This window comes from Balaenoptera borealis (genome assembly GCF_965194805.1).
Source record: "Balaenoptera borealis genome assembly, chromosome: 17".
Classification (NCBI taxonomy): domain Eukaryota; kingdom Metazoa; phylum Chordata; class Mammalia; order Artiodactyla; family Balaenopteridae; genus Balaenoptera; species Balaenoptera borealis.
The window spans coordinates 55118000-55145083 of record NC_138876.1 but is presented as its reverse complement, the minus strand read 5'-3'; the positions used below and the strand labels follow the sequence as shown (position 1 = coordinate 55145083).

Below are 27084 nucleotides of genomic sequence, written 5' to 3'. Positions count from 1 at the left end.
ATTTACACACACACAAAGTACTTTCTTTTTTCCTTTTTTTTTTTATTGAGATATAGTTGACTTACAATATATATGTCACAGGTGTACAAGATAGTGATTCACAATTTTTAAAAGTTATACTCCATTTGTAGTTATTATAATATATTGGCTATATCCCTGTGCTGTACAATATATCCTTGTAGCTTATTTATTTTGTAGATAGTAGTTTGTATTTCTTAATCCCCTACCCCATCTTGTCTCTTCCATTTTCCCTGTCCCCACTGGTAACCACTAGTTTGTTTTCTATAATTTTGAGTCATTTCTATTATATTTTATTCACTTTTATTTTTTAGATTCCACATGTAAGCAATATCATACAGTATTTGTCTTTCTCTGTCTGACTTATTTCCCTAAGCATAATACCCTCCAAGTCCATCCATATTGTTGCAAATGGCAAATTTTCATTCATTCTTTTCTATACCATTGTATATATATACCACTTGTTCTTTATCTATTCATCTGATGATGGATACATAAGTTGCTTCCATATCTTGGCTATTGTAAATAATGTTGCTATGGACACCGGGATACATGTATTTTTGTTAATTAGTGTTTTCATTTTCTTCAGATATATACCCAAGAGTGGGATAGCTGTATCATATAGTAGTTCTAGTTTTAGTTTCTTGAGGAGCCTCCGTACTGTTTTCCATAGTAGCTGCATAAATTTACATTCCCACCAACAGTGTACTAGGGTTCCCTTTTCTCTACATCCTCTCCAACATCTGTTATTTGTGCTCTTTTTGATGATAGCCAGTCTGGCAGGTGAAATGTGACATGTATTTTGGTTTTGATTTGCATTTCTCTGATGATTAGTGATGTTGATAATCTTTTCAGGAGCCTGTTGGCCCTCTCTGTGTCTTCTTTATAAAAATGTCTATTCAAGTTTTCTGCACGATTTCTAATGTTGTACCAGATGTCTCTTAAACTGTCCTCATTTCTTTTCATTCTATTTTCTTTTTTCTGTTCATCTTCAGTGATTTCCACTATCCTGTCTTCCAGCTCACTGATCCATTCCTCTGTATCATTCAGTCTATGGTTGATTCTTTCTAATGTATTTTTCATTTCAGTTATTGTATTATTAATCTCTGTTTGGTTGTTCTTTATATTTTCCAACTCTTTGTTAAAAACTTCTAACTTCACACTCTGTGCATTAATTTTTCTCCCTAGTTCTTTGATCCTCTTTACAATCATTTCCCCAAACTGTTTCTCAGATAGGTTGCCTATCTCTACTTCACTTAGTTCTTCTTCTGGGATTTTATCTTGTTCCTTCATTTGGGACATGTTCCTCTGTTGCCTCATTTTGCCTAACTTGCTGTCTTTATTACTGTGTACCTGGTAGGTTGTTTACATTTCATGACATTTGCCAGCACCAGTGTCCATGTGGTAGAAAGAACTTCCAAAAATGGCTGCCACTACTGTCTATGTCCCCAGGGTGAGCTGCAGTTGCATCCTGCTTCTCCAGTAGATTCCCCCAGTAGGTCTGACCCAGACGCCTTTCAAATTACTGCTTCTGTCCTGGGTCCCTGGGCATGTGCAATTTTGTGTGCACCGTTTAAGATTGGAGTCTCTTTCTCCCCCAGGCCCCTGAGACTCTGGGACTCCCCAAAGTAAGCCCACTGGTCTTTAAAGCCAAACGTTCTGGGGGCTTGTCTTCCCAGGGCAGGACCTCTGGGCTGAGAAGCCCAATGTGGGGCTCAGACCCTCACTCTTTTGGGAGAACCTCTGCAATTATAATTACTCTCCTGTTTATGGGTCGCCCAGCTTGGGGTATGGGTCTTCACTATACCATGACTCCATCCTTCTTACCTGTCTCATTGTGGTTCTTTATATCTTTAGTTGCAGAACATCTTTTCTGGTAGATTCTGGTCCTTTTCATCAATAGTTGTCCTGTAATAGTTGTAATTTTGGTGTGCCCCAGAGAGGATGTAAGCTCAGGCTCTTTCTACTCTACCATCTTGACTGATATCTCAGTAACAACTTAACTTTGATTGCATACAAAAGCCCTAACCTTTTACTCCCCCCACCAAAACCTTTCATTTTGATGTCACAATTTACTTCTTTTTATATTGTGTAGCCATTAACAAATTATTGTAGCTATAGAAATTTTTAATATTTTTGTCCTTTAACCTTTACACTAGAGTTAAGTAGTTAGCATGCCACATTAAAGTATCAGGCTATTCTGAATTTGACTATATACTTACCTTTACCAGGGTGTTGTATGTTTTCATGTTACTAATTAGTGTCCTTTCTTTTCAGCTTGAAGAATTCCTTTCAGCATTTCTTGTAAGGCAGTTCTATTGGTGATAAACTCCCTCAGCTTTTGTTTGGGAAAGTCTTTATCTCGCCTTCATTTCTGAAAGACAACTTTGCCAGGTAAAGTATTTTTGGTTTGCACTTTTTTACTTTCAGCACTTTTAATATGTTATCCCATTCTTTCCTGGCCCAGAAGGTTTCTGCTGAGAAATCTACTGATAGATTGATGGGAGTTCCCTTGTATGAGAGATTTTTCTTTTCTCTTTTTGCTTTTAAAATTCTCTCTTTGCCTTTAATTTCAGACAGTTTTATTATAGTGTGTCTTGGAGAAGATTATTTTGGATTGAAATGTTCAAGTACCTATTAGCATTGTGAACTTGGATGTTTAAATATCTCTCCAGATTTAAGAAGTTCTCAGCCATTATTTCTATAAATAAGATTTCTGTTCCCCTTCTCCATCTCTTGTCCTTCTTGGACTCTAATAATTCATAGATTATTTCTCTAATGGTATCCTATAGTTCATGTAGGTTTTCTTCACTCTTTTGCATCCTCCATTCTACGTTCTCCTCTAAGTGGATAATTTCAAAGGACCTGTCTTCTACTTCACAGATTCTTTCTTCTGATTGATCCTTTTTGTTGTTAATACTCTCTAATGCATGTTTCTATTCGTTCACTGTATTCTTCAGCTCCAGAACTTCTGTTTGGTTCTTATTATTATTTCTATCACCATGTTAAACTTTTTATTTTATTCATTTATTGTTTTACTGTTTTATTGCTTTCCTGATTTCACTGACTTGTCTTTCTGTGTTTTCTTGTAGCTCAAAGAGCTTCCTTAGAACAGCTGTTTTGAATTCTATATCTGGTAAGTCACAGATCTCCATATCTTTGGGTTACTGGGAGAGTATTGTATTCCTTTGGTGCTGTCATGTTTCCTTGATTTTTGATGTTCCCTTAAGTCTTGTATTGCTATCTTTGCAGCTGAAGAAGCAGTCACTGTCTCCAGTCTTTAATGACTTGCTTTGAGATAAAAATCCCTTCTGTCAGACCTTGTAGAGATTCTGAATGCATGGTAAGCATTCAACAAAAATGATAAAGTAAGCTCATATTATTTGCAAAGTCACTTTCTTTTATACTATATATTACAATGAAGCCACTTTCAAAGATTATATAAGAAGTTATTTTTTATAAGTGGCCTCATTTTTTTTTTACAGAAGAGCTGAAATACCTGGTAAAAATAGCTTGTAGTTGAGGAAATATTTATCTGCCAACTATTAACCCTTTCCTTCCACACAGACACCAACACCACTACCTCTTCTGCCTCCACACAGTCACCATCCATCACTCATCACCACCTGATATATTATACATGTGTGTTTATTTGTTTGCTTACCTCTCCTCTGACTAGAATAAGAAAGTACTTTGTCCTGACTAGAATATAGAAGGTTTGACTGTTTTGATCCTTCATATAGTGGGTACTAGATAAATATTTGTTGCATTTTAGGGGGTCTAGAGATTTTGAGGCTGATAAAGGGAAAAGATAAGATCAGCTTGTGATAGCACATACAAGACTTACTTGGGCAGCACTCTTACTGGTTTGCAAGTGAGAGAAATCACTCACAGCATGAGACTTCCCAGAGGCCATGGCAGGCCACTGGAGGGGAGGAAGGCAAGAAAATTCCTGGGGAAAGGAGAATCAGACAGAGGCTTGTGCGTCTAGAAGATGTCACTCAGCAGCACAGCATGCAGTCTCTGGATCAGAGAGTTCCCAAGGGCAGCAGTGATGTAGAGTCTTTATTGCCCTGAGCTTACCTTACTCGTGCTAACAGATGTTGTGTGCAGTTTCGCAGGGCATGCAAAGCAGGCAAGTTCTAAATGGCTAAAATATGATTATTTGGACTATATTTAAATCAATGGAATGTTTAAAAACTTGCTTGCTGGCTTTAGAGCTAATGGGTTTCAGCCTGCTGTGAGGAAGCAGACAACCTAGAGTCCAGTATGCAGAGGTCATCTTTGGCTCCTTCACATACCATGTGTGAAATGAACAAAACATCACAAGTTAATTTCTCTATAGCTGATCCTGCTACCAAATTAGTGGAGGAATAAATGTTTGAATTAATGAATAAATACACATTGGGTAAATTAATACCTATAAACTGGTAGAAGAGCAGTAGCCTTACATAAATTTAATACTAGACTGGTTTGCATATATACTCAGGCCCAATATAGATATACTAGTTAATCCTAATTGTGGTGTAATTAATCCTAATATGTGAGGTAATCCAACAGATGTTTCACATATATTATCTCATTCAATACTATGGAGCTTATACTATAATATTAAATTGTTATCTTCATTTCATAGATAAGGAAATGTGGATTCTAAAAAAATAACACAACTTGCTAAAAACCATGCTGCAAGTAAGTGGCAGAGTGGGATCCAAACATTTGCTCACTTGAATGCAAAGTTTACATTCTTTCCATTAAACTACAACTTCCTCCCTAGATACTCATCTACAAAGTATTATTTGAGTTAAATAATATCATTGTTATACCTCCAGTGGAGACTTCTCCACCCAGAACCTTTGAAATCGTCCTTTCTTAATTAGCTGTGACTAACTTGTTCCGTGGCATAGACAATTTTTAAAAAATAATTAACTTGTGAAACATTTTAACTCTGGCCTTCAAAGAGGTCACAACATTGCATAACAATTCACAAGTAAATCATTTTTAAAACCAAATTAGGTTTAATAATAAAACGCTTGTGGAGGATGAGATGGCTAAATTAAGGCCATGTCACTGTTTGGGGAGCCTTTCAGGAACATGGAAGGAAAGTATAAAGACACAGCAATGCACATGAAATTTTAAAATTATTTTTCAGGATTAAAAAAAAAAAAAGGCGAAAGCATGCAACTCCTGGGGGCAATAGGATTCTTCTGTGGAAACATTTTAATGTTTAGTGCCACAATAGGGGCAGGAATCTTTGTCTCCTAAAGGGTTATTGAAATATTCCTCACTGAATGTAGCTGTCTCCCTGAGAATTTGGGCTGCTTGTGCTGACTTTGATCTCCACTCTCAGTCACACAGAGCTGGGGATGACCTTCCCTAGAAGTGGAGCACAGTTTTATTTCCTCAAAAGATCTCTTGGGTCCTCTGTTACTTTCCTCAGTCTTTGGATCAAACTTTTTGTTAATCCCTTAAGAATGGATGCTCAAATCTTATTACCATATGGCTATATATTTCAGACTTTCTATGCCAGGTTCTAGGTGTCCATGGAGTGCAGGTGGGGAAGCAGTGAGGTTAGACAGTAAAAGACTGTGAAAAAAATAATTTTGTAAATTTGTTTTATTTTTTACTTGAGTGAGCAAAATTTCTCATCGATGGTGACCATCAAGAACTTGAAGAGATCATCATTAAAACTTTTTGAATTAAAATTTTATAGTCATTTCAAATATAAAATATCTTTTTCATCTTCAAAATTAATTTTTGAAACCATATACATTTTAGAATAATTTTGTCAAGTTCTATAAAAGATTCAGTGGGGATTCTCATGATGGAATTTTATTTGAAGTGTATTTGGGGAAAATTGACATCTTTATAATAATGATTAAAGGTTTCTCTTGATTAAACTTTTTGATAAACTTCAGTTTCTTACACAAAATTTTGCATACTTCCTGCTAGACTTATTCCACAGCTTACAATTTTTGCTGCTATGTTGATTTAGAAAATCCAAGAGAATCTATGCAGGAAATTATATCTTATGCAAATAAAAGCAGTTTAATCTCTTCTTTTTAAATTCTTAAAACATATTTTTCTTTCTTACAGCATTGGTTCTAGTTCATTTTTAAAATAGAGCAGGAATCCTTGATTTGCTCATGACTTTAACGAGAATACTTCTAATGCTTCATATTAAGTATGATGTTTGCTGTAGGTGTTTAGAAAATGCTGTTTAGTTACAGCACCATCGTCTACCCTTCACTTGCTAAGATTTAAATTATGAAAGAATATTGAATCTACTAAATGACCCTTGCTTCATTAAGATAATTATGCTTTCTTAATCAACTAATGTAGGGCATCTTTTTTAGCTTAATGAGTCTTCCCTCTTTTTTTCTGTTAGTCTAACAGTTTCTTCATTTTATCTTTTTGAAAAACCAACTCTGTTTTGTAGATTTTTCCTAGTGTTTTTCTAGTCTCTAGTTCTCTTTCTGCAGGAGCCCATAGTCTTTTACTCCCTCTGGTGTCCGACTGATGTACTAACTAGGGGCCAGGATGGAAGGCAGTTCCACTGCTCTCCCTGCTTTCCTGTGGAGAAGCCTCAAGCCCTGGCCTTCTCCCAACCTAGCAGAGCTGTGCCTGGGTGCCCAGCAAGGCTCTCATCCCTTTTTCTTTGTTCTTAGCTGCCCCAGCAAACTATGCCAAAACCAGCCCCACTGGCAGTGCCATGAAAGGCCAGGACGTTCTGGCATGCTCTACCCAGTGTTTGGAGGGGGTGGTGCATACAACTAAGTAACTAGAATTCATGAGTGATGCAAGTTCTTTCAAGGCCACAAATCACAAAGGGGACTGATCTTATGCTCCCATGCCATTGACCTGATGTTCTGCACTGGGATCTGAATGTATCAAGTCATCATAAAATTTTTAAAGCTTTGGGTTTTATTTTGAAAAAAGCTTATATATTTTTTAGATGGTTAAAAAGCCAAATGATGCCTTTGTGTATCTTGTCTGAGAAATTAGCATAAAAGTGCTAGTTGATTCTAACAGAAAAAGACAAACGTAAATAACAGGATGTAATAGCACCATTACATTTTGGTCTCACAGGAATGAGGTAAAACACTAAAGGATATTCAAAAAATATCAATGAAGAAAAAGTTAACAACTATAGTTGCCTCTACCCTGCATCCAAATCAGTCAACAAAGTTTATAAAATCTATGTTATTAACTTCTCCTCAGGTATTTTTCTCTACCATCAGTCCCAGTCCTTTGTCCAGGCCTTCATTTTCCTCAGCTGGTTTACTGCAACTGTCTCTTAACGCCTGCTGCCAATCTTTTCCCTCCAATCCAGCCTCCACTCAGTTTCTAGACATGTTATAAAACACAAATCTAATCCTGTCATTTTCCTTCCTAAATACTCATCTTGTTTTCTTGCATCTCCTCTCAATCTCACTCTCACAGCTGCTGCAACCACCACACCATCACTCCATCATCACCTTCCTTCAGACCAACTATCAACTCCTAACCTGACTATGGCAGGTTCTCCAAGATCTGACTCAAGCCTAACTTTCTATCCTCATCTCCTGCCTTCTCTTGCACACATACACCCTCACCACACGTCAGTTTTTCTAAACAACTTATCATTTACAGAATAGATACTATTCTCTCTACCTCCCCAGCAATGCCATCTCACCAGCCCCAGCCTGACTGCCTATCTCATACTTGATGTCATACTGGTAAGATTGATTCCAGATATATTGCCCATTTTGCACCCATGAATACATCATAGATATCATGTAAAGCAAGTCCAAGGCAGATTGAAGTACAATTTAAAAATATAAAATAAAACTGCAGAATGTAGTTATTGAAAAGAGTTGATTACAGATTATTTACAATTACAATTATTTACAATTACAACCTATTAATGATAGGTTTTTTGAATTTTAGAACTGAGATCTCCTATAGAAACTACTTTAATAATTTTTGTTTTGCAGATAAAGAATTAGAAGCAAAACTGCAGGTTTCTAAGCACTTGTGATTTTAACAGGCAAATAATAGAAGTACAAATTCATCAAATTATCATTCTGAAAAATCAATCAACCTTTAAGTGCTGAGGTAACCCAGATACAATCTACAATTTTTAAACTCTACTAACTATAATAAATATCTTGATTAATTAATTTAATTAATTATAATTAATTACATAATTTTGGAGGAAATATCCAGTACATTTAATATCATTGCAGAATGACTTGTTTCTTATATCAGTTGTTTGTTTTAGGTTAGACTATAATACTTATCCTCATTGAAAAAAATCTCTATTTTAATTGATATTCAGTTATCGTATTAGTGACTTATCTGTCATCTAATCCTATCTCCTCCAGAACAAAACAAAACCCTTTATTTAGCTCCTATTTCTGTTATTTGGCAATTTGCACTGGTTCAGCTAGCTGCTTCTGGGCTCATGCATGCATCTGTGTGTCCTTAGCTGGGGTGACTTGTTTCTGCTACATGTAGCTTGCTCAAATGGCAGCTCAGGCAGTCTTCCAAGAGAAGGAGCAGAAGTGTGCAAGATGTCCTGAGGCCTAGCATTAGATGTCTTGGGACTAGCACTAGAATTCCAATGAATTCTATTGACCAAAACAAAAAGTAACATGTAAGCCCAGAATCAAGGATCCAGTAAAGAGTTTATACCTCTACCTCTTGTTAAAAGGAGTTGCAGACACATGGTAAAGCATGTAGCTATAGGAAATAGTGAATTGTGGCTACAAGTTTTAGAATATATTAGGTACAGCTAAACAATAGGAGAATAATGACAGTTAAGTCTGGATATATCTTCAACATTAGAAAGTTAGCCCTTTATTTGATGGCCAATGATAATCAATAAATGATCTATAATAAAAATAGGAAAGAGTTTTATTCCAGCCAAACTAAGAACTATAGCCCAGGGGACACAGATTCAAGAAGTACTTGAATTATGTTCTGCTGGACAACAAAATGGGGAAAGCAAAAAACAGCAAAATTATATAAATTGTCAAGAATTGGGCTTGGAGCTGGTTAAGAAGTAAGGGTGTTTGTTAAGCAAGGTTAGGTTGGGGTCTGAAATGGTTGCATAGTTACAAGGGGAGACTTTGAGACCATAATGTTGCAGCTGGCAGCTGCTAGCAGATATTGTTTTGAAAACAGCTGGTGGTGTCCTTGAGTTTGATACAGTTCAGAAAATTCAAGTTCTGGAAGATGCAGGAATGTGTTTGAAACCACATCTACAACGGCTGCTCAGCTCCATTTTGAATGCCTGAATCAGTTAATCCATTTTGATTTTTAAATGCATTCTTTCCTTTAATGGTTAAAGCAGATGTACAATGCATGTTTGACGTAAGGTAGGCTGTTCCAGTTAGCATAAAGCCAAATCATCTATAAGCCAGAATGACTTCCCCATGCCTCAGTATGTGAAAATTTCTTCCGTCACCAATGGGGAACCACGGAAGATTTTAGTTTAGGATAGTGACTGGTCCAGGGTTGAGATAAACATTTTGTCTCCATTTAAAAATATTCCCTTGGTCTTCCCTGGTGGCGCAGTGGTTGAGAGTCTGCCTGCCGGTGCAGGGGACACGGGTTTGAGCCCTGGTCTGGGAGGATCCCACATGCCGTGGAGCAACTAGGCCCGTGAGCCACAATTACTGAGCCTGCGCATCTGGAGCCTGTGCTCCGCAACAAGAGAGGCCGCGATAATGAAAGGCCCGCGCAGTGTGATGAAGAGTGGCCCCCACTTGCCGCAACTAGAGAAAGCCCTCGCACAGAAACGAAGACCTAACACAGCGATAAATTAATTAATTAATTAATTTTAAAAAAAAAAGAGTAACCAGATTTAAAAAAATATTCCCTTGACTCAGAAAGCAATGTAACCAGGAGGGTTCTTGCACCTTATTTGGGTATTGTTTTCCTACCTGGAATGCCATTCTGTCCAGAACACACTGTGAGCTAGCAAGACTCTGATCAGTCATCTACTAATGACTTCCTTTTATAAAACATTCCCACTACCCACAGGAATATACAGTTGGCTTAAATGCTTCTGTGCTATTCCTAGCACTGGCCCTGCTGCACAGCAAGTCTCCTTCCTCCACTGAACTATGAATGCTTCCAGGAACGAGAATGGGCTTCATCTTATTCCTCACTGCATAGGGAGGTGCCTGGCACAAGTAAGGCATCCAGTAGACACAATAACCTGGGGGAACAACTTATAGGTGTGTAAGACTATAGGTCTGTAAAAACAAACTGCTGTGAAATCGCCTTCAGAAGTCAGTCGCTTACAATGCAAAAATCATACAGAAGAGCCACAAAGGTAAGACCCATTCCTTCCCCAACCACCAAAGGCCAGGCAAAATGTTTCGCTTTACGGCAAGGCTCGGGAGTCGCGCCGTAGATACCGTAAAAGGGAGGGAAGCCCTCGTTGGGGAAGCTCAGGCTTCTGGCTTTGCGACACCGTCGGGGCGGGAAAGTGCCGGCTGTCGGTTGGAGGGAGGGTCCTCGGCCGCCCCCTAGGGCCGGACTTCCGCGCACCCGGGAGGCGTATTCCGGCCTTTCCGACCCAGCGCTGGGCGCGGGTTAAGACCCAGCTCCGCATCGCCGGTGCCATGGAGGCGGAAGTCGAGAATGAGGACGGCGAGAGCAGCTGCGGGGATCTGTGCTTCATGGACAAAGGCCTGCGGAGGTAAAGGGCAGCTTTACCGGAGACCGCACGGCAGGGGCCGTGGGCAGGGGCCGTGGGCAGCGGGCGGTGTCGGTGAAACGGAGGCGCGGGGCAGCTTTACGGAGACCGCACGCAAGGGCGTCTGGCTGTCGCCCGCCGTTCTCCGCCACAACTGCGCTACTGAAGTGCCAGATCCAAATCCAGCGAGCCCCCTTTCCTTTCCTCCAGGGACTAATGAGCACCCTGGAAACTGCCCCACGTCCTGGTTCCCTGCCGGCGTTTGACCATCCTCCCTTCTTCGCTGGTTCTCCTTTCTTTACTGGCAATTATTTCTTTGCTTGCCCTGTAATTGTTGGTCTTCGCGGGTTCTGTCCTCTCTTCTTTGCTCTTTCTCTATGACAGAAAGTGGCAAAGTAGTATCTCTGGCAACCGTAAAGCAACAGTGTGCTGCTCTTCATTGGTTTTGCCTTGATTCTATTAGCTCCTGGTCTAATTTCTACTTTGCAGAGCCCTGTGATACACATACTGTTATATTTCTTGAAAATACTAAACATAACATATTTAGTTCACCGCTTTCCTCTTTCATGCAGTCCAAATTTGTTCACGATACTAGGCTCTTGGTTCTGCGTTGCTGATTGGTCCCTCTCTGCCTTTTCAGTCTTGCCTCTTAACCTTTCTCCGGTTACACCCTGTGATTAGCCACACTAAGCTACATGCGGGCAGTTCCATAGTAGGCTTCTCTGTGCCTTTCCACACACTGTTCCTTTGTTGCCTGCTCTCTCTGTGCACCTTGCTGATAATTAAAGCAACTTGTTCTGGATCCTGATCTAAAATTTGCCAGAAAGCCCCAGGAAGGTGTTTTTCAAAAGAATATTTATATTTATATTTAATAATAGCTGCCATTTACTGAATGCCATTTGTGTATCCATGTTACATATATTATCACAAATCTTCACAACAATTCTGCAAGGTAGTAATTTTATGAGGGACAGATCTGAGATTCAGAGGATCTTTATAATTTTCCCAACATCATGCAGCTGGATTAAGTTTGAATTCAAAACCATTTCTATCTAATTTCACTGTCTGCTTTTTCGACTATACTATATTATATGCACAATACTAATTTCCAGAAACCGAAATGCTTCAGAAAATAGATGGCTGTCATTAAGAGCATGTGTTAATAGCATAAAGTCTGGCACTAAATAATAGCTCAGTAAATGACAGAAGCAAGATAATTGGAAAATATTTAAAACAGTCACATTTAGAGATTGCTAGTTTGAAATTTAGAAATGCTTTATCATTTTCTGCCAGGGGTTCTTATGTGCTTCAGTCTGAAGACTAAAGGATAAGTTGAATGACCTTATGTCATATTCATACTTTTCGTGTTTTAATTTTAAATTTGAGATTCTTAATGCAAATTTGGAAGCAAACTTGAATTCCTTGTTTTCCCTTTACTCCCTGACTGCTAAACTTCTCATTTTCCTGCTACTAGATTTCCTACAGCTTTACTATAGCTGCTATAGAACATAGAACAGATGCCAATGACATTGTGTGTCCCAGTTCAAGCATCTCTGAATTATGTGCACTGTAGTTTATATCCCTGGAACTCCTATCTTCAGAAGAGGTTCCAGTTAAAAATAGCAGTAATTGACAGCATGAAGAGATGAGTTCCATCTAGAGGAGATGCTTTCCAAATTTCAGCAAGGGAGGACAGGGACTGTTGCACTACGAATAGCAATAACTAGTGGTTTATTTTGAAATCAACTACATTCTGGGTTAAACAGTCATAGCAGACAGTGAAGAGAATAAGATTGTAAACTCTAGTGCCAGATCTGTATTTATACTGGCTCAATTTGGTAATAGCTACAAGAATTTGGACAAGTTATTTAATTTCTGTAAACCGTGGCATCCTTTGATACCTACTGCTTGGAGTTGTTCTGAGGATTAAATGGGCAGAGGAAACAGGTAATTCATTTACTCAAGTAACACAGCAAAAGTGGTAGAGTGCAGATTTGATCTTGGGGTGGTAATTCATTTACTCAAGTAACACAGCAAAATTGATCTTGGGGTGTTATGATTCTAGGAACTGACTTTACAAATAACTGCTTTCACTCAGTGCTGATGACTTTGTTTGCATATAAAAGCTAGAAATGCCCGGTATCCCATGCCTCTCTTGACAATGGTCCAAAATACTGGTTAGTTGTAAGAAGCACTGTACCTTATGAGACATTTCAAGGCTACCACAAGTAGGAAGAATTTTATTATAGAATGAATAGAGCACATACTTACTATCTACATGCTGTTTGGTTAATTTTAGTTATTTGGTCATGATTTTTAATCCATTTTTTACTTGTTTTTGATAATATATATTTTCCTTTGTAGCATATCAGAGTTATCCTTAGATTCAGACCTTCATGCCATCAATCTTCATTGCAATAACATCACGAAGATCAAAGCCATTGATCACATTTGGAATTTACAACATTTAGATCTATCATCTAATCAAATAAGTCAAATTGAAGGGCTAAACACACTGACAAAACTACGTACTTTAAACTTGTCCTGCAATTTGATCACAAGAATAGAAGGTTTGTAAGTGATTTTCATCTAATACTGTGCATAGGGGAGCTGATTTAAGTCCATTTTTCATCTTCTTCCCAAAAGAATGGGATAAGTATTATCATAAACTTTTCAAAACTGACCCTAAAACTCTATATAAAAAGTTTTCTTCTGGAAAAATTATCAATTTTTAAAAAATTATTTTGTAAAATACCAACAGAATTGATTTCACTGTTATCAGACTGTAGATTTGCTTCAGAGCAGTCTGAAATAGTATTGTAATACCATATAACTCTAATTAATTGATTATTTGAATCTTATAATGGCTTTATTTTATTTTAGGACTTGAAGCACTAACTAATCTGACTAGACTGAATTTATCTTATAACCACATAAATGATCTTAGTGGTAAGTAGATATGCTTATGTTTTCTATAATGCTGAGTATTTGCCACGTATAATGAGTTAGACTGAGCTATGCATATTGAAGAACTGAATAATCCAATTTTTGACCAAAAATCTTATCTAGAGGGTGTTTCTCAGTCATATTTGGTTTTTGTTGGTGCTAAAGCTACAGCTGGATAAAAAACTAGGAATAAAAACCAGAGTAATCAGTAACAGAAAAAACTTGGTTAGAAAGAACCTACTTTGGGAGAATAATGTTTTAATCTTAGATAATTAATATACTATTATGTAGAGAGGAATAGTTCCAGCAGAACTTTTTACAATGATGAAAATATTCTGTATCTGTGCTATCTGGTATGGCAGTCAGTAGACAGATATGGCCTTTGAGCCCTTGAAATGTGGCTAGTACACTGAGGAACTGAATTTGTAATTTTATTTAATTTTAATTAAATTTTTATTTAAATTTAAAAAGCCACATGTGGCTAGTGCTACCGTATTGGACAGTGTAGGTATATAGCATTCCAAAGGCTATAGCAAATTAACAATCAAGGGTTTTTTTCTTTTAAAGATTTATTATTATTTATTTATTTAATTTATTTTTTTGGCTGTGTCAGGTCTTAGTTGAGGCATGCGGGATCTTTTGTTGTGGCGTGTGGGCTTCTCTCTAGCTGTGGCATGCAGGTTTTTCTTCTCTAGCTGTGGCACGTGGGCTCCATAGCTGTGGCACGCAGGTTCCAGAGCGCATGGGCTCTGCAGTTTGCGACATGCGGGCTCTCTAGTTGAGGCGCGCAAGCTCAGTAGTTGTGGCACACGAGCTTAGTTGCCCCGCAGCATGTGAGATCTTAGTTCCCTGACCAGGGATCGAACTCGCATCCCCTGCATTGGAAGGTGGACTCTTTACCACTGGACCACCAGGGAAGTCCCAGGATTTTTTTTTTATTTTCTTTTTGACTTTACCATATATAAGAAGGTTAAAAATTGTTAATCTTTTAATTGATTAAAGTGATACACTGATAAAATGAACGGAGTTTTATGATAATTTTTAAAATTATCTGTCAGAACTAGCAGAATTTCTCTAATTATCTTCATAATCCTTATCAATATTTGAAACAGTCTTATTATTCATTTGTTTGTTTTTCTCCCCTGCTAGAAAAATATGACCCTACGCCAGGTATTTAGTACACAAAAAAATAAAATACAATGACTTAGTCCCTACCCTTAACCAAGGTAGCAACGGTATTTTAATTTTTAAATACCTTTTTCCCCCAAAATGTGAAAGTATTAGAATTGACTATTAACTGTAGCTCTGTCTCTGCTGTGTGATGCTGAGCAAAGTATATTGTTCTTTGGATGCAATTTCCTTAACTGAAAGATGTGAATTTTGGATAATATAGTTCATTCATTTACTTCTTTAGTGATGAAAAAATAACAACAACAAATAGATAAAGTTCTTATCACAAGGCTTACATTGTAGTGGGGAAGTAAAACAAATAAATGAGATCATGTCAAACCCCCCCAAAAAAATAAGCAAAAGATTTGAGCAGACCCTTCTCCAAGAGGATATCCAAGTTGCAGACAAGCCCATGATAAAAAAAATGTTTAGCATCCTTAGTAATTAAGGAAATGCAAATTAAAATCATAATGAGATCCACTTCATACCTACTAGAATAGATATACTTTTAAAAACTTAAAATACAAACCGCTGGTGAGATTGTGGAGCAACTAGAACTTGCATACATCGCTGGTAGAATTCAAAATGGTAAAGCTACTTTGGAAAACAGTTTGAAGGTTTCTTATAATGTTAAACAAATACTTAGCATATAATCATGCATTTCTACTTCTAGTTGTTTACCTAAGAAAAATGAAAACATGTCTAATCAAAGACCTGTACATGAATGTTAATATGATTATATCACTTTTTAATATAATCATGTTTATATGATTATTCATAATCTCCAAAAACTAGAAACCACACATTTGTCTATTACCTGGTAAATGGATAAACAAATTGTGATACGTCCACAGGATGGAATACTACTTGGCAATAAAAAGGAATGAACTATTGATATATGCAGCAACATAGATAAATCTAAAAAGAATTATGCTAAGTGAAAGGAGCCAGACACAAAAGATTACACTGTATGATTCCATGCATACGATATTCTGACAAAGCCAAAGATACAGGGGCAGAAATGAGATCATTAGTTACCAGGGGTTGAAGATGAGGAGAGAAGATTGATTTACATAGGGACACAGTGATTTGGGTGATGAAAATGTTCTGTATCTCCATTGTAGGGGTTACGTAACCGTATATGTTTGTTAAAGCACATCAAACTCTACTGTATATATTTTCTGCAAACCTATTAAGTTCTAATAGATAATTCTTAGAATGATAATATTTTATATGTTCAGAAACACTTCAGTAAGTAAATAATGACAGTTCATACAATTAAGAACATGCAAAAACACTAGGGCGTGATCAAGCTTGCCATGATAAAGGCAGAAAGAAGGCTGCTGTGGCTAGAGCATAGCAAATGAGGGATTAATGTGCTAAGAAAAGAGATAACAAAACAGGCAAAAGTGAGATCACGTACAGCTTCATAAGCAGGGTAAAAAGTTTGCATATTATTCTAAGTACAATAGGAAACCATTGGAAGGCTTTAAACAAGTAAGTGACTCAATACATCTGTCTAAAGGATCACTTTGGCTGCTGAGTAGGTGAAGAATGGACTTCAGTAGGACAGGGGTGAAAGTCAGGTGACAAGAAGCTATTCCAGTGGTCTGGATGAGAGATGATGGAGACTTGGACTAGGATGGAAACAATATAGAGGAGTACATACATTATGCTTTGCATGTGGAGTTCATAGAACTTGCTGATGGATTGAGATGAGATGAAGGGAAAAGGAATCAAAGATAATTAAGAGTTTTCTTTGTAGTAACGGGTGGATGATGGTACTATTTCCTGACATGGGGAAGACTGGAGGAGGAACAGGTTTAGAGATGAAGGGGTAAGAATGAAGGATCCTATCTTAAATTCGAGAGCCCTATTAGATATATGTGTGTGTATGTGTGTGACCTGCGGGTTTGGGGTAGGGCATCAGGGGTGGTGTTGCAGGTTTGGCACATCAGTGGTGTTTGTTGCCTTGACACTATAGGAGATTCTGGAGAGTGTATGAATAGAGAAGGGGGTGACCAGGAATGCGCCCTGGGGCACTTTAAAATCAAAACATAAAAGGGACATGAAGCTGCAACATAAGAGAAAGAACGAGTAACATGGAACAGGAACTTAGAAATGTGATGGTAAATTAAGAAGAAATGCTGAGTACTCATAAGAATGCTTGACAGGAAATCTGATCCTGTAGTGAGTGGTCAGAGACTTTTCTGAGGGTGTGACAGATGAACAGAAGTTAGTGATGAGGACTATGAAGAAAATAAAAGAGGCAACCCTGTAAAACAGATGAGTAGAAGTTAGCCAGATATGATAAAGATCATTGAGGAGAGAAGAGTATTCCAGTCAGGTTGAAGAAATTGAAGGGGAAAAAAAAAAAAAAAAAAGGTGAGTAAAGTTGAATTTATACATGGAGAGTACTAAACTAGGCAAAATTGAAAAATAAGACCTTCATCTGAACAGTGTAGAGTGTATCTCAGAATGGCCCTTCCAAAAGAAGGAAGGCTAGGGCATTCAGCCATGGATGATTCTCCTTTTGTTGAGGGGTTCCTGGAGGTGTTAACTCCTTCACACTTCTGAGCTAAACTCTTGCTCAACAAGCTCCATTTTGAAGAAAATTCTGAGGCATGGCCCCTGTCCACCACAGCTGCAGCTGAAGTCAGGCTGGCCAGGGAGATGTGCCAGGAACCAGTAGCCTCTGCTACAAACCTAGTTTCTAACATTACCATGCTCTAGATAATCTCATGCAAGAAATATTACCAGGGAGCTAAATCAAATGGGTGCTATTTATATTTATTTTATGCTCAAACCAATGAAATTGGAGTGTTAGCTTATGTCTCCTAATTTAAAATAATGTGTTGATTGAGAGCCTAAAGCCATTGCTTTATTCTTATTCTCATAAAAGTACATGGGCCCGTAAAATAGATAGCTAGTGGGAAGCAACCGCATAGCACAGGGAGATCAACTCTGTGCTTTGTGACCACCTAGAGGGGTGGGATAGGGAGGGTGGGAGGGAGGGAGATGCAAGAGGGAAGAGATATGGGAACATATGTATATGTATAACTGATTCACTTTGTTATAAAGCAGAAACTAACGCACCATTGTAAAGCAGTTATACTCCAATAAAGATGTTTAAAAAAAAAAAAAAAAAGTACATGGGCCTGGGGAGGCTCATTTGTTTTGTTTAAACAGAGCCCAGGTACCCCTGGGCTAAGGCCTCAAAGCGATGCCAAACCTTTGTTTCTTCAAAACAACAATTGACTTTGCTGATACCCTGTTCATTAGATATAGCTGTTTACAAAAGGGTCTTATTAATGCTACTCCTTTGCCTCTTGAAATACAACTTATATAAAAATTATTTTTAGTTAGCTGTTAGAAAAATTACTGTTGTGACATCAAAAAAATTTTTTTCCTGTTGCAGGTTTGATGCCCCTTCATGGAATTAAACATAAACTTAGATATATTGACCTACATAGTAATTGTATAGATAGTATCCATCACCTACTTCAGTGTACAGTAGGATTGCACTTCTTGACTCATCTTATTTTGGAGAAAAATGGAGAAGATAATCCTGTCTGTCATTTACCAGGTATGATCAATTAATTTAATACTTTTTGTAACAGTTGATTTTCAGAGCTCTTTTATTTCCTGCAACTTGTATTTATGACCTCCTTGAATTTGTCTTAAGCTTTGCAACTTTTTATTATGTATTTGGAAAAGTATAATTGCAAATAAATTATTTTATTTTCCAACTAAATTGCTGTTAAAAGAGGAATACAAGCTGAAGAGATAAGTAATTCTCTTTAGACAGTTTTATATTTGATAAGTGAATGCCTCAAAATTAAATTGTGCTTATGATATATTCTTATAGTATAATACTAAGCAGCCATAAAAAAGAATATAGAATCTCTTTAGCTACTGATAAGCAGTTATCTCCAAGATATACTACTGTTAAGAGAAAGAAAAGCAAGTTGCGAAACATTGTGTATAGTACGCTCCCATTTGTGTGCAAAGGATAACACGTGTGTGTGTGTGTGTGTGTGTTTGCTGAGTATATATATATAAAATATCTAGAAGGATACACAAAAAACTGATAATAGTGGCTAACTTCAGTATTAGGTAGGTAGGGATGAGGAAATGAGAAAAGGGCATCTGGGAATCAGGAAATGTTAGGAAAACTTTTTACTGAGTACCTTTTGAATTTTATACCATGTGAATGTGTTAAATTATTAACAAGTAAATGACTTTTTTAAGAAGAAAGCTTAAACTTAATATGAGCTTAAACTTATTAAGATACAAGATATATAGACGATGCTGCTGAAATGCCATTTGACCTAATTCAAAATCATTGAGGTTGGCAAAGATAAAGCAGACCAGACTGCCATTTCTAGAACTCACTTATCTCAAATTGCTTAACCCAACAATAAGATACAAACGTAGAATATGAATATACATTCTAAAGATGTGTTTGGGTAGAAGTTGGCTGCAGAGGCTGTGTTCTCATTAATATGCAGCTATGAGAAGGCTTTTGCCAGAATGGAAACCTATTTTGATAATTTTACTTTGCAGAAGAGTGTATTAGATTTGAGATCCACTATTTTCCTAAGCCCATATAATGATAGAGTCTCCCTAAAAATCAGAGCAGATTTCCATTTTGGGGGGAAACCCTTTTCTTGGAAAAAAAACCTTATTCCTAAGACAACTTTAATTTACTGACCCACAAGTTGGATTCTTTTTCCTAATAATCTCGTCTCAAGAACCTCTAGTTCCTATAGTCTGAACCTTTGTTTTTCATTTTCTTTCCTAGATGAGGTATTTCTCTGAACACAGTTGCCCTCCCCCCAGAATTATTACTGAAATTACTTTTCTTTCCTCAAAATTTCTAACATGAATTTGCCAGACTTCTTTCTTTTGTAGTTCTTCCAACCACTTTATTTTACTTGGTTTTAAAATTTATCAAAATTGAAGTGTTTCTATTAGCCTAAACACCAAATTAATGTTAATTTGCCAGACTTCTCATATGTAATTAGGGAAAATAAACATATTCTTAAATACTTGATTGATTGTTTTAATCCTAGTTATATGGAATTTAAGAGGAGAAAGCAGGAATGTTTAAGTTTGTTAATGCTTAGGCCTCACTAGCAAAATTCTTGCTTCTCTGATTGTTATTCTCATCATCCTGATTTACATCTATACTAATCATATTACAAATAAACAAGAGATATGTTTGGCTTTCTGTCTGGAATAAATTGCCACTGGTTTCATGTATTTATAGCTTTACAGCAATTTTATGAAAGATAGATCCAGAAATGATGATATTTTAACTTTCTGACTTTCATCAGGAGGGTTGTTTGGGAGGGATTGCCGGGGGGTAGTGTTTTGTTTGTTTTGTATTTAATGATTATGTACTGGAGAAGAACTAAGTAGTTTTTTATTACACGTTTATTAGTTGCATTCCAGGACTAATTTTATCATTCAGGTGATATATCTGGTAGCTGATAAATTTACTTCGTTCTAGAAATAATTAACCTTTCTTTCTGTGCTTGAGTTTTCATTTTGAATGATTTGTTTCCAAGGGTACAGAGCAGTTATGCTCCAGACTTTGCCACAGCTTAGAATCCTAGATTGTAAGAACATATTTGGTGAACCAGTAAATATGGCAGAAATAAACTCATCACGCCTACAGTGCTTTGAAGGTCTTTTGGATAATTTAGTTTCTTCTGACTCTCCCCTAAATATAAGTGAAGATGAGGTATAGTACAGTTTTTTTTTCTAATATAAAAGATATCTTCAAATTTTAATTAATAAATAAATGTAAATTTAAAGGATTTTGGTTTGTTTCTGTGTCATAGATCATTGACAGTATGCCAGTGGTAACACCACCTATCGATGAAGTAGCTCCCTTGGATCACTTTGCAAGTACACCAGCAGATACTGGTTTGGCATCCTTTATATCTGTGTGTCCTTCTTCTGCGCCAGAGAAAGTTAATAATGAAAGTGATTTTCAGAATGAGATGAAACTTCAGAAATTAGATGACCAAATTTTACAGCTTCTCAATGAAGTAAATATTTTTCCTACTTTTCTAAGCAATGTGTTTGTTGAAGAAAAAATAGTAAGAAAATGTGCAATAAAATTGCATACAAGCTGACCCACCAGAAACAATCTATATTTATTGCATTGGTGTGTATGTTTATTTTTTTTCTTTAAAATAGGATTCTATTGTAGTAGCGGTAGAAAAAACATACTTTTTTCACTCATTTTCCTTAATGTCTTCCTTCAAATCTTCATTATGTAATTCCTTTGTTGTTCTGCTGTACTTCACATTATTTCCACCCACCCACCTTTTATTTCAAGTAAATAGAACTCTTTGGATTCAGTGCTTATTAACATAGAGGCTACGTGAGCTACTTTTGGCCTCTACTTTCTCTTCAGTTGTTTCATGGTCAAAACCACTTCTATAACCTATAGCTAAATGGCAAGTTATTTTATATAATTCCTGCTCCAATTCCTGTTTGCAGCAGACCCTTACCAAATAACCTCTGCTTTCTTGAAATACTAATCCTTTTTTACGCCTGCTACTGGTTCTCTGGTTTTTAGAAATCTTTGAACTATGTGGATGATCTGTAATTCCTAGAATTTTCTACTATTTGAGTCTCCAACCTTCTCTCTAGCATTCTTGCTCTGATCTATACTGACAGTTGTTTCCTTAAACACTACACCTCCCAGAATGCAATGGATTTTTCCTTTATCCCCTACCTGGACATGGGGGAGAAAGACTGTGGGATAGGCCTGAAAGGCTATTAGTCAAAAGTCAGTTTGACCTAGAAATTTGTAGTTGAATTTTAATATTTAAATTTTTTCTGAAAATGGTGGGTAGTGGAAAATGCTTATGGAATGATTATGGTTCAATTGGTTTTTAATAATCCTGAACTATTGTCTTAGCTATAACATTAGCAATGCTTGATAAACATGAGGTCTACCTTAGGTGGGTGCGTGAATAAGACTATAAGGATTCTGTGTGCCAAAAATCCCTAGAGATTTCAATTTGGGCCACAGAGGTAGATTGTAGTAGAACTGGGACAAGAATGCTGGCAGATGCATTCTTTGACATCATTGATATATTACTGAGATACTAGGCTCTTCATCTCTTCAGGTTTCATCTTCCATCTTAGAATGGCTCACTCTTCTTTCTCAATGTCAGAACTTAGATTTAAGCTTAATAACCTAAATTTGAAGTGAACTTTTCAGCTTCTCTTATGCCATCCTCATTTCATTCTCACAGTAACTCAATCAAGTAGATAGGGATTAATATATCGTTGTTCTTGTTTTATAGAAAAGAAACTCAGTTTATTTAAGAGTCGTTTATTTTAGTGAGGCAGAGTTGAACTTCAAACCCAAATGTCCTGATATCCAATCTGATATTCTTTCCACTGTCATGCTTCTTATGCAGTTAGTGATAATTCTTCCTACTTTATAAATAAGAATAGGAGTCTAGCTCTCTGGGGGAAAAAGGATGATTTGTTGCTATGCATATAAAAAATGTTTAGGAGAAGGACTTCTTGTTTGCTAACTTACTTGGTATAAAGGGTAAACATACAATTTGAATTTCAGTTGATATATACACTTAAATTATAAGTGAAGTCATAAAGTTACTGAAAATGTGCTATAATATAATGATGGTTATTGTTCTTAATTACTGGACTTATAATTGTTACACTGATTTTGAGAATTCTCTCTGTGAAAGGCTGTTTTGTCTTTAAGTTTTCATTTTTCCCCCACCGTTTTATTATGAACATTTTAAAACTTCGAGCAAATTTAAGAGAATTTCTTAGTGAATTAGCAGTATACCCACCAACTAGATTCCACCATCAACATTTTACTATACTTATTTCATCATATGTCTATCCATCTACTCATTTATCAAACTATCTTATTTTATGACACATTTTAAAGTGAATCACACGTATCAGTATACTTCCCCCTAAATACTTAAGCCTGCGTATCATATCATTATAGTTCAGTATATTTTTACAGTTTTTTACTTTTACTTTTTCTTTTTTTTTTTTTACTTTTGATGTAAAATAGAGATGTGTGTATTCCCTGAATTGACAGTACGTAGGCCTGTTACCCAAACTTTTATGAAGGTAAGCATCACTGTCCTAAAATGTTCCCTCATGCTGCTGCTCACAGGCATTCCTCTCCTGCACTCCCCACCCTCACCATCACTTTTCTCATTTTTTTTGACCATAGATTATTTAATACTCCTTCCAGAACCTAATATAAGTGGAATCATACAGTATATATACTCTTTTGTGTAAGGCCTCTTTCACTCAGAATAACCTTGAAATCAGTCCATTATTATGTGTATCAGTAGTTTGTTTTTATTGCTGCGTGGTATTCCGTTGTATGAGTATACCACAGTTTATTTTTCCATTATCCCTCTTGATACGCCACTGGGTTCTTTCCAGGTTTGTGGATACAACTGCTATGAACATTACAGTACAAGTCTTTTTGTGAACTTAGGTCTTCATTTCTCTTCAGTAAATAGCTAGAACTAGAATTTCTAGATTATAGGGTAGGTGTTTGTTTAGTTATATGAGAAACTGCCAGAGCTTTCCTAAGGTGATTGTTCCATTTTATTCCCACCAACAATGTATAACTGACTGTTCCAGTCGTTCCATATCCTCACCAGTGTTTGGTGTTAGCATTGATTTTATTTTAGCCATTCTAGTGGGTGTATACTGGTATTCATTGTGACTTTAATTTGCATTTCACTAATGATCAGTGATGTTAAGCACTTTTTCATGTACTTATTGAATCTTTTGTGCAGTGTTCAGAAATTTTGCCCATATTTTTATTGAGTGATTAGTCTATTACTGGGTTATAGGAATTCATTTTACATCTTGAATACTAATGTTTTGTCAAATATATTTTCTCCCAACCTGTGGGTTGCATATTCATTTCCTTAAGGGTCTTTTGATAAGCAACAGTTTTAATTTTACTGATGTTTATTGTCTAGTTCTATCAGTTGCATGTGAGATATTAGATTCTTCAACTATGATTGTGGATTTGTCTACTTCTTCCTTTAATTCTCTCAACATATGCTTGCCATATTTTTAAGCTCTCTTACTAAGCACATACACATTTATGACTACTTTTTCTTCCTATTTAAGTGACTCTTTTATCATTATGCAATGTAAATTTATGTTTTTACTCAATTTTGGAATTTTTAGACATCATTGCTTCAAATATTTCTCTGTCCCATTCTCTCTTTTCTCTTTTTTCAAATTCCATTTAGACCTTTTGATGTGTCCCACAATCCCCTGATGCTCTGTCCGTTTTATCAACTTTTTTTCTCTGTATTCTTCATATTGAATAAGTCCACTGAACTATCTTCAAGTTTACATATTCTTTCTTTTATCACCTCGTTCTGTATTAGTCCAGCCACTCAATTTTTACTTTAGACATTGTATTTTTCAGTTGTAAAATTTCCATTTTTTTAAATAATTTTTACTTCTCTGCTGAATTTCCTTTTCATTCATGATAAGCATTTTTTATATCATTGAGCATACTTATGATCACTGTTGTAAAGTTCTTCTCTGCTTATTTGAACATTTAGGTCCTCTCAGGTCTCCATTGATTGTCATTTCTCTTGAGAATAGGTCATATTTTCCTGGTTCTCCCTATTGTGAGTAATTTTGGATTTTGTCCTGGACAGTGTGAATGTTACTTTGTGGAGAATCTAGATGCTGCTATAGGCCTCCAAATCCTTTGCTGGGCTTCTTGCAGTCTATTCCATACTATCCTCAGATTCTTCAGACCCAAAAGTTTGTGGGTTTCCCACCTGAGTTTTAAGACTCCCTACGTAGTGCCGATTGTGCTGTTTTCTTAGAATAAAAGCCATAAAGCAGAAACAATCCATTCTGGATTGTTCCATTGTTCCTGGAAATCCATATTTCCAGGTGTCAACGCTCCTCTAGAATAAGACTACTTTTGTTCACTTTCCAGGATTCCAAGTAGTGTTTGTTTGTTGTTGTTTTCTTTGTATTTTTCCCCGGTTTGTAATTGTTATCTTGAGAGCATCAACCTCATAGGAGCTTACTTGTCCATACCAGAAGTTGAATCTTGTCTTTAATTCCAAACATACCTAGTTTATAAATCTTTAATCTTGTAAAAAGTTATAACATTTTAGAAAATGTCAAATTATGTTCTTTTATACTGACTTGAACTTTTTAAAAACTTTGGTTTTTTTATTCTAGACTTCTAATTCTTTAATAGATAATGTTCCTGAGAAAGATCTCAGACCAAAAAGAGACACAGATGTGACTTCTGAAAGTGACTGTGGAAACAGAAAAGAATGCAATAGAAAAATTCCTCGAAGATCAAAAATCCCATATTATTCCAAAACTATTCAAACTATTAAGCACCACAGTAAAAACAACAGTGCTTTTATAAGGTACTTCTTTTAGTTCTATAAATTCAGATAAGGCACACAGAAGTTAATATTGCTGGCTTCTTTCTTAAAGCTATCTCATGGTCATATTTTTTTACTATTCTAATGTCAAAAGATTTGACTTTTCAGCCTTGCAGCCTCAGATTTAGTCAGCACTTTCATATAAATTTATATAAAAGGCTCTCTTTCCTTATGCTGGATTGTCATTACCTAAGTTGTAAAAAATAGTTATAAGTATTATACATTTCTTTGAGTTATTTTTTGTGGTTTTTTCTTTGCAGTTGTAATCGTAAAATAAAACAACCTTTCTTTAAAGAATTACACGTAAGATCATCTTTAGTGAACAATAATATATTAGAAGAATCAGAAAAGCAGAAGACTGAAATAATTAAAGTAAACAACGGTAGCTCAGAAAATGCCACTTACCGGGTATGATTTAAGAGATTAAGAAAAATTGGATATGAATAATCTTAGTTTTATATTCAAAGTTAGTCCCAGAAAAATTATGCATGTTTTTATGAGCAAAAAAATATTTCGTGTAATTTTATTGGGGTTTGCGGTTGGGTTATTTTCCCCTTCCTGTTTTCCAGATTTTGTGTAATGTTACTATTTTTGTAATTTTTAAAGGAATGGAAATTGCACATTTATTTAAGATCAGATTTCAGTGAAATCATTTTGTTGTATGCTTTGGAGGAGAAAACATGTCTGAATTTTTGAATTCTTCCTAAAGCAATGGTTCCTAACTTATGAGTCTCAGACTCCTTTAAATATCTAAGGAAATCTATGGGTTTTTGCAGAGAAACTTCCTTAGAGAAACTCATAAAATGTTGTATATAATTTCAGGGTATTCATGGGCTCTCCTGAAACCCAGTTTTGGACCCATGGATTCCAGATTAAGAGACATTCAAGAATTTTTAAATTCTTCAATATTTTCCTTAATCATTCACATGTTGTTAAGAATCTTTAGCACACATTGATTTATTTTATATTTTTTATTAACTTGCCCTTATTTTACTGTGAACAACTGGTTATACTTATGATTGTAATGTGCACTATTCTTCCAATAGTATGATTACTTTTTGAAACATTTCACACCTTTCATGCTATTGGTTTTGTCCCCTTATTCTCAGGTATAAAGGCCTTAGTATTTAGAAAATAATAAAAATCATTATGACAATAATAATAGCAGCTAACATTTATTGAGTGGCTATTTTGTGCCAGACACGTTCTGCATGCTTTACTTCCATTCTTTTGGTTAATTCTCACCACAGCCCTTTGAATTAGATGCTCTTATTCCCACATTATAAATGAGAAAATTGAGGCAGTGAGAGGTTAGGTAACTTTTCCAAGTTCACATAACAATATTGTTTTCTTTCAGGCACTTGTTGAGGAACTAGACCAAGAGAGAGAGAAGAGATGGAAAGCTGAACAAACTGAAAAGAAACTTATGGATTATATTGATGAACTGCATAAACATGCAAATGAAAAAAAAGATATTCATAGCCTGGCTCTTCTTACTACAGATAGGTAAGGGGAAAGTCTGTAAACCATAAGTTATCTCATAGCACAAAGAATGCTGAACTTGAAACTGGAATGCCTTAGTTTAAACTAGCTGTAGTATGATAAAAAAACTATGTATGTGGTTTTAGTTTGAACTAATTTTATTTAAAGATTTACAGCTTTGTCAGTTTTTTACATTAACAAAGGATTCAGGATATTTGAGCCCTCAAGCTGGGAGATGTCAGATCAATAAAAAAAGTATTATAAGTAAAAAACAGGAAGAGTGTAGAGCTGGGATTGGCAGGCTTT

At 36.1% G+C, this 27084-nt stretch overlaps 1 protein-coding gene across 6 annotated transcripts in view; it reads left to right on the top strand.

Annotated features, from left to right (window-relative positions):
- Nucleotides 1-9891: 9891 nt before the first annotated feature.
- Nucleotides 9892-27084, top strand: part of LRRCC1 (leucine rich repeat and coiled-coil centrosomal protein 1) — a 36027-nt gene continuing 18834 nt past the window's right edge. The window contains exons 1-9 of one of the 6 annotated variants that reach the window (XM_082364158.1): nucleotides 9892-10711; nucleotides 13073-13278; nucleotides 13592-13657; nucleotides 18243-18410; nucleotides 20398-20573; nucleotides 20674-20883; nucleotides 25082-25278; nucleotides 25557-25704; nucleotides 26654-26802. In XM_082364158.1, the coding sequence (XP_082220284.1) occupies nucleotides 10635-10711; nucleotides 13073-13278; nucleotides 13592-13657; nucleotides 18243-18410; nucleotides 20398-20573; nucleotides 20674-20883; nucleotides 25082-25278; nucleotides 25557-25704; nucleotides 26654-26802 (1397 nt within the window). In that variant the 5' untranslated portion in view covers nucleotides 9892-10634. Of the gene's footprint in view, nucleotides 10712-13072; nucleotides 13279-13591; nucleotides 13658-18242; nucleotides 18411-20397; nucleotides 20574-20673; nucleotides 20884-20922; nucleotides 22967-25081; nucleotides 25279-25556; nucleotides 25705-26653; nucleotides 26803-27084 lie in introns of those variants that run through there. The other 5 variants (XM_082364159.1, XM_082364160.1, XM_082364161.1 and 2 more) reach the window with 5 other exon arrangements.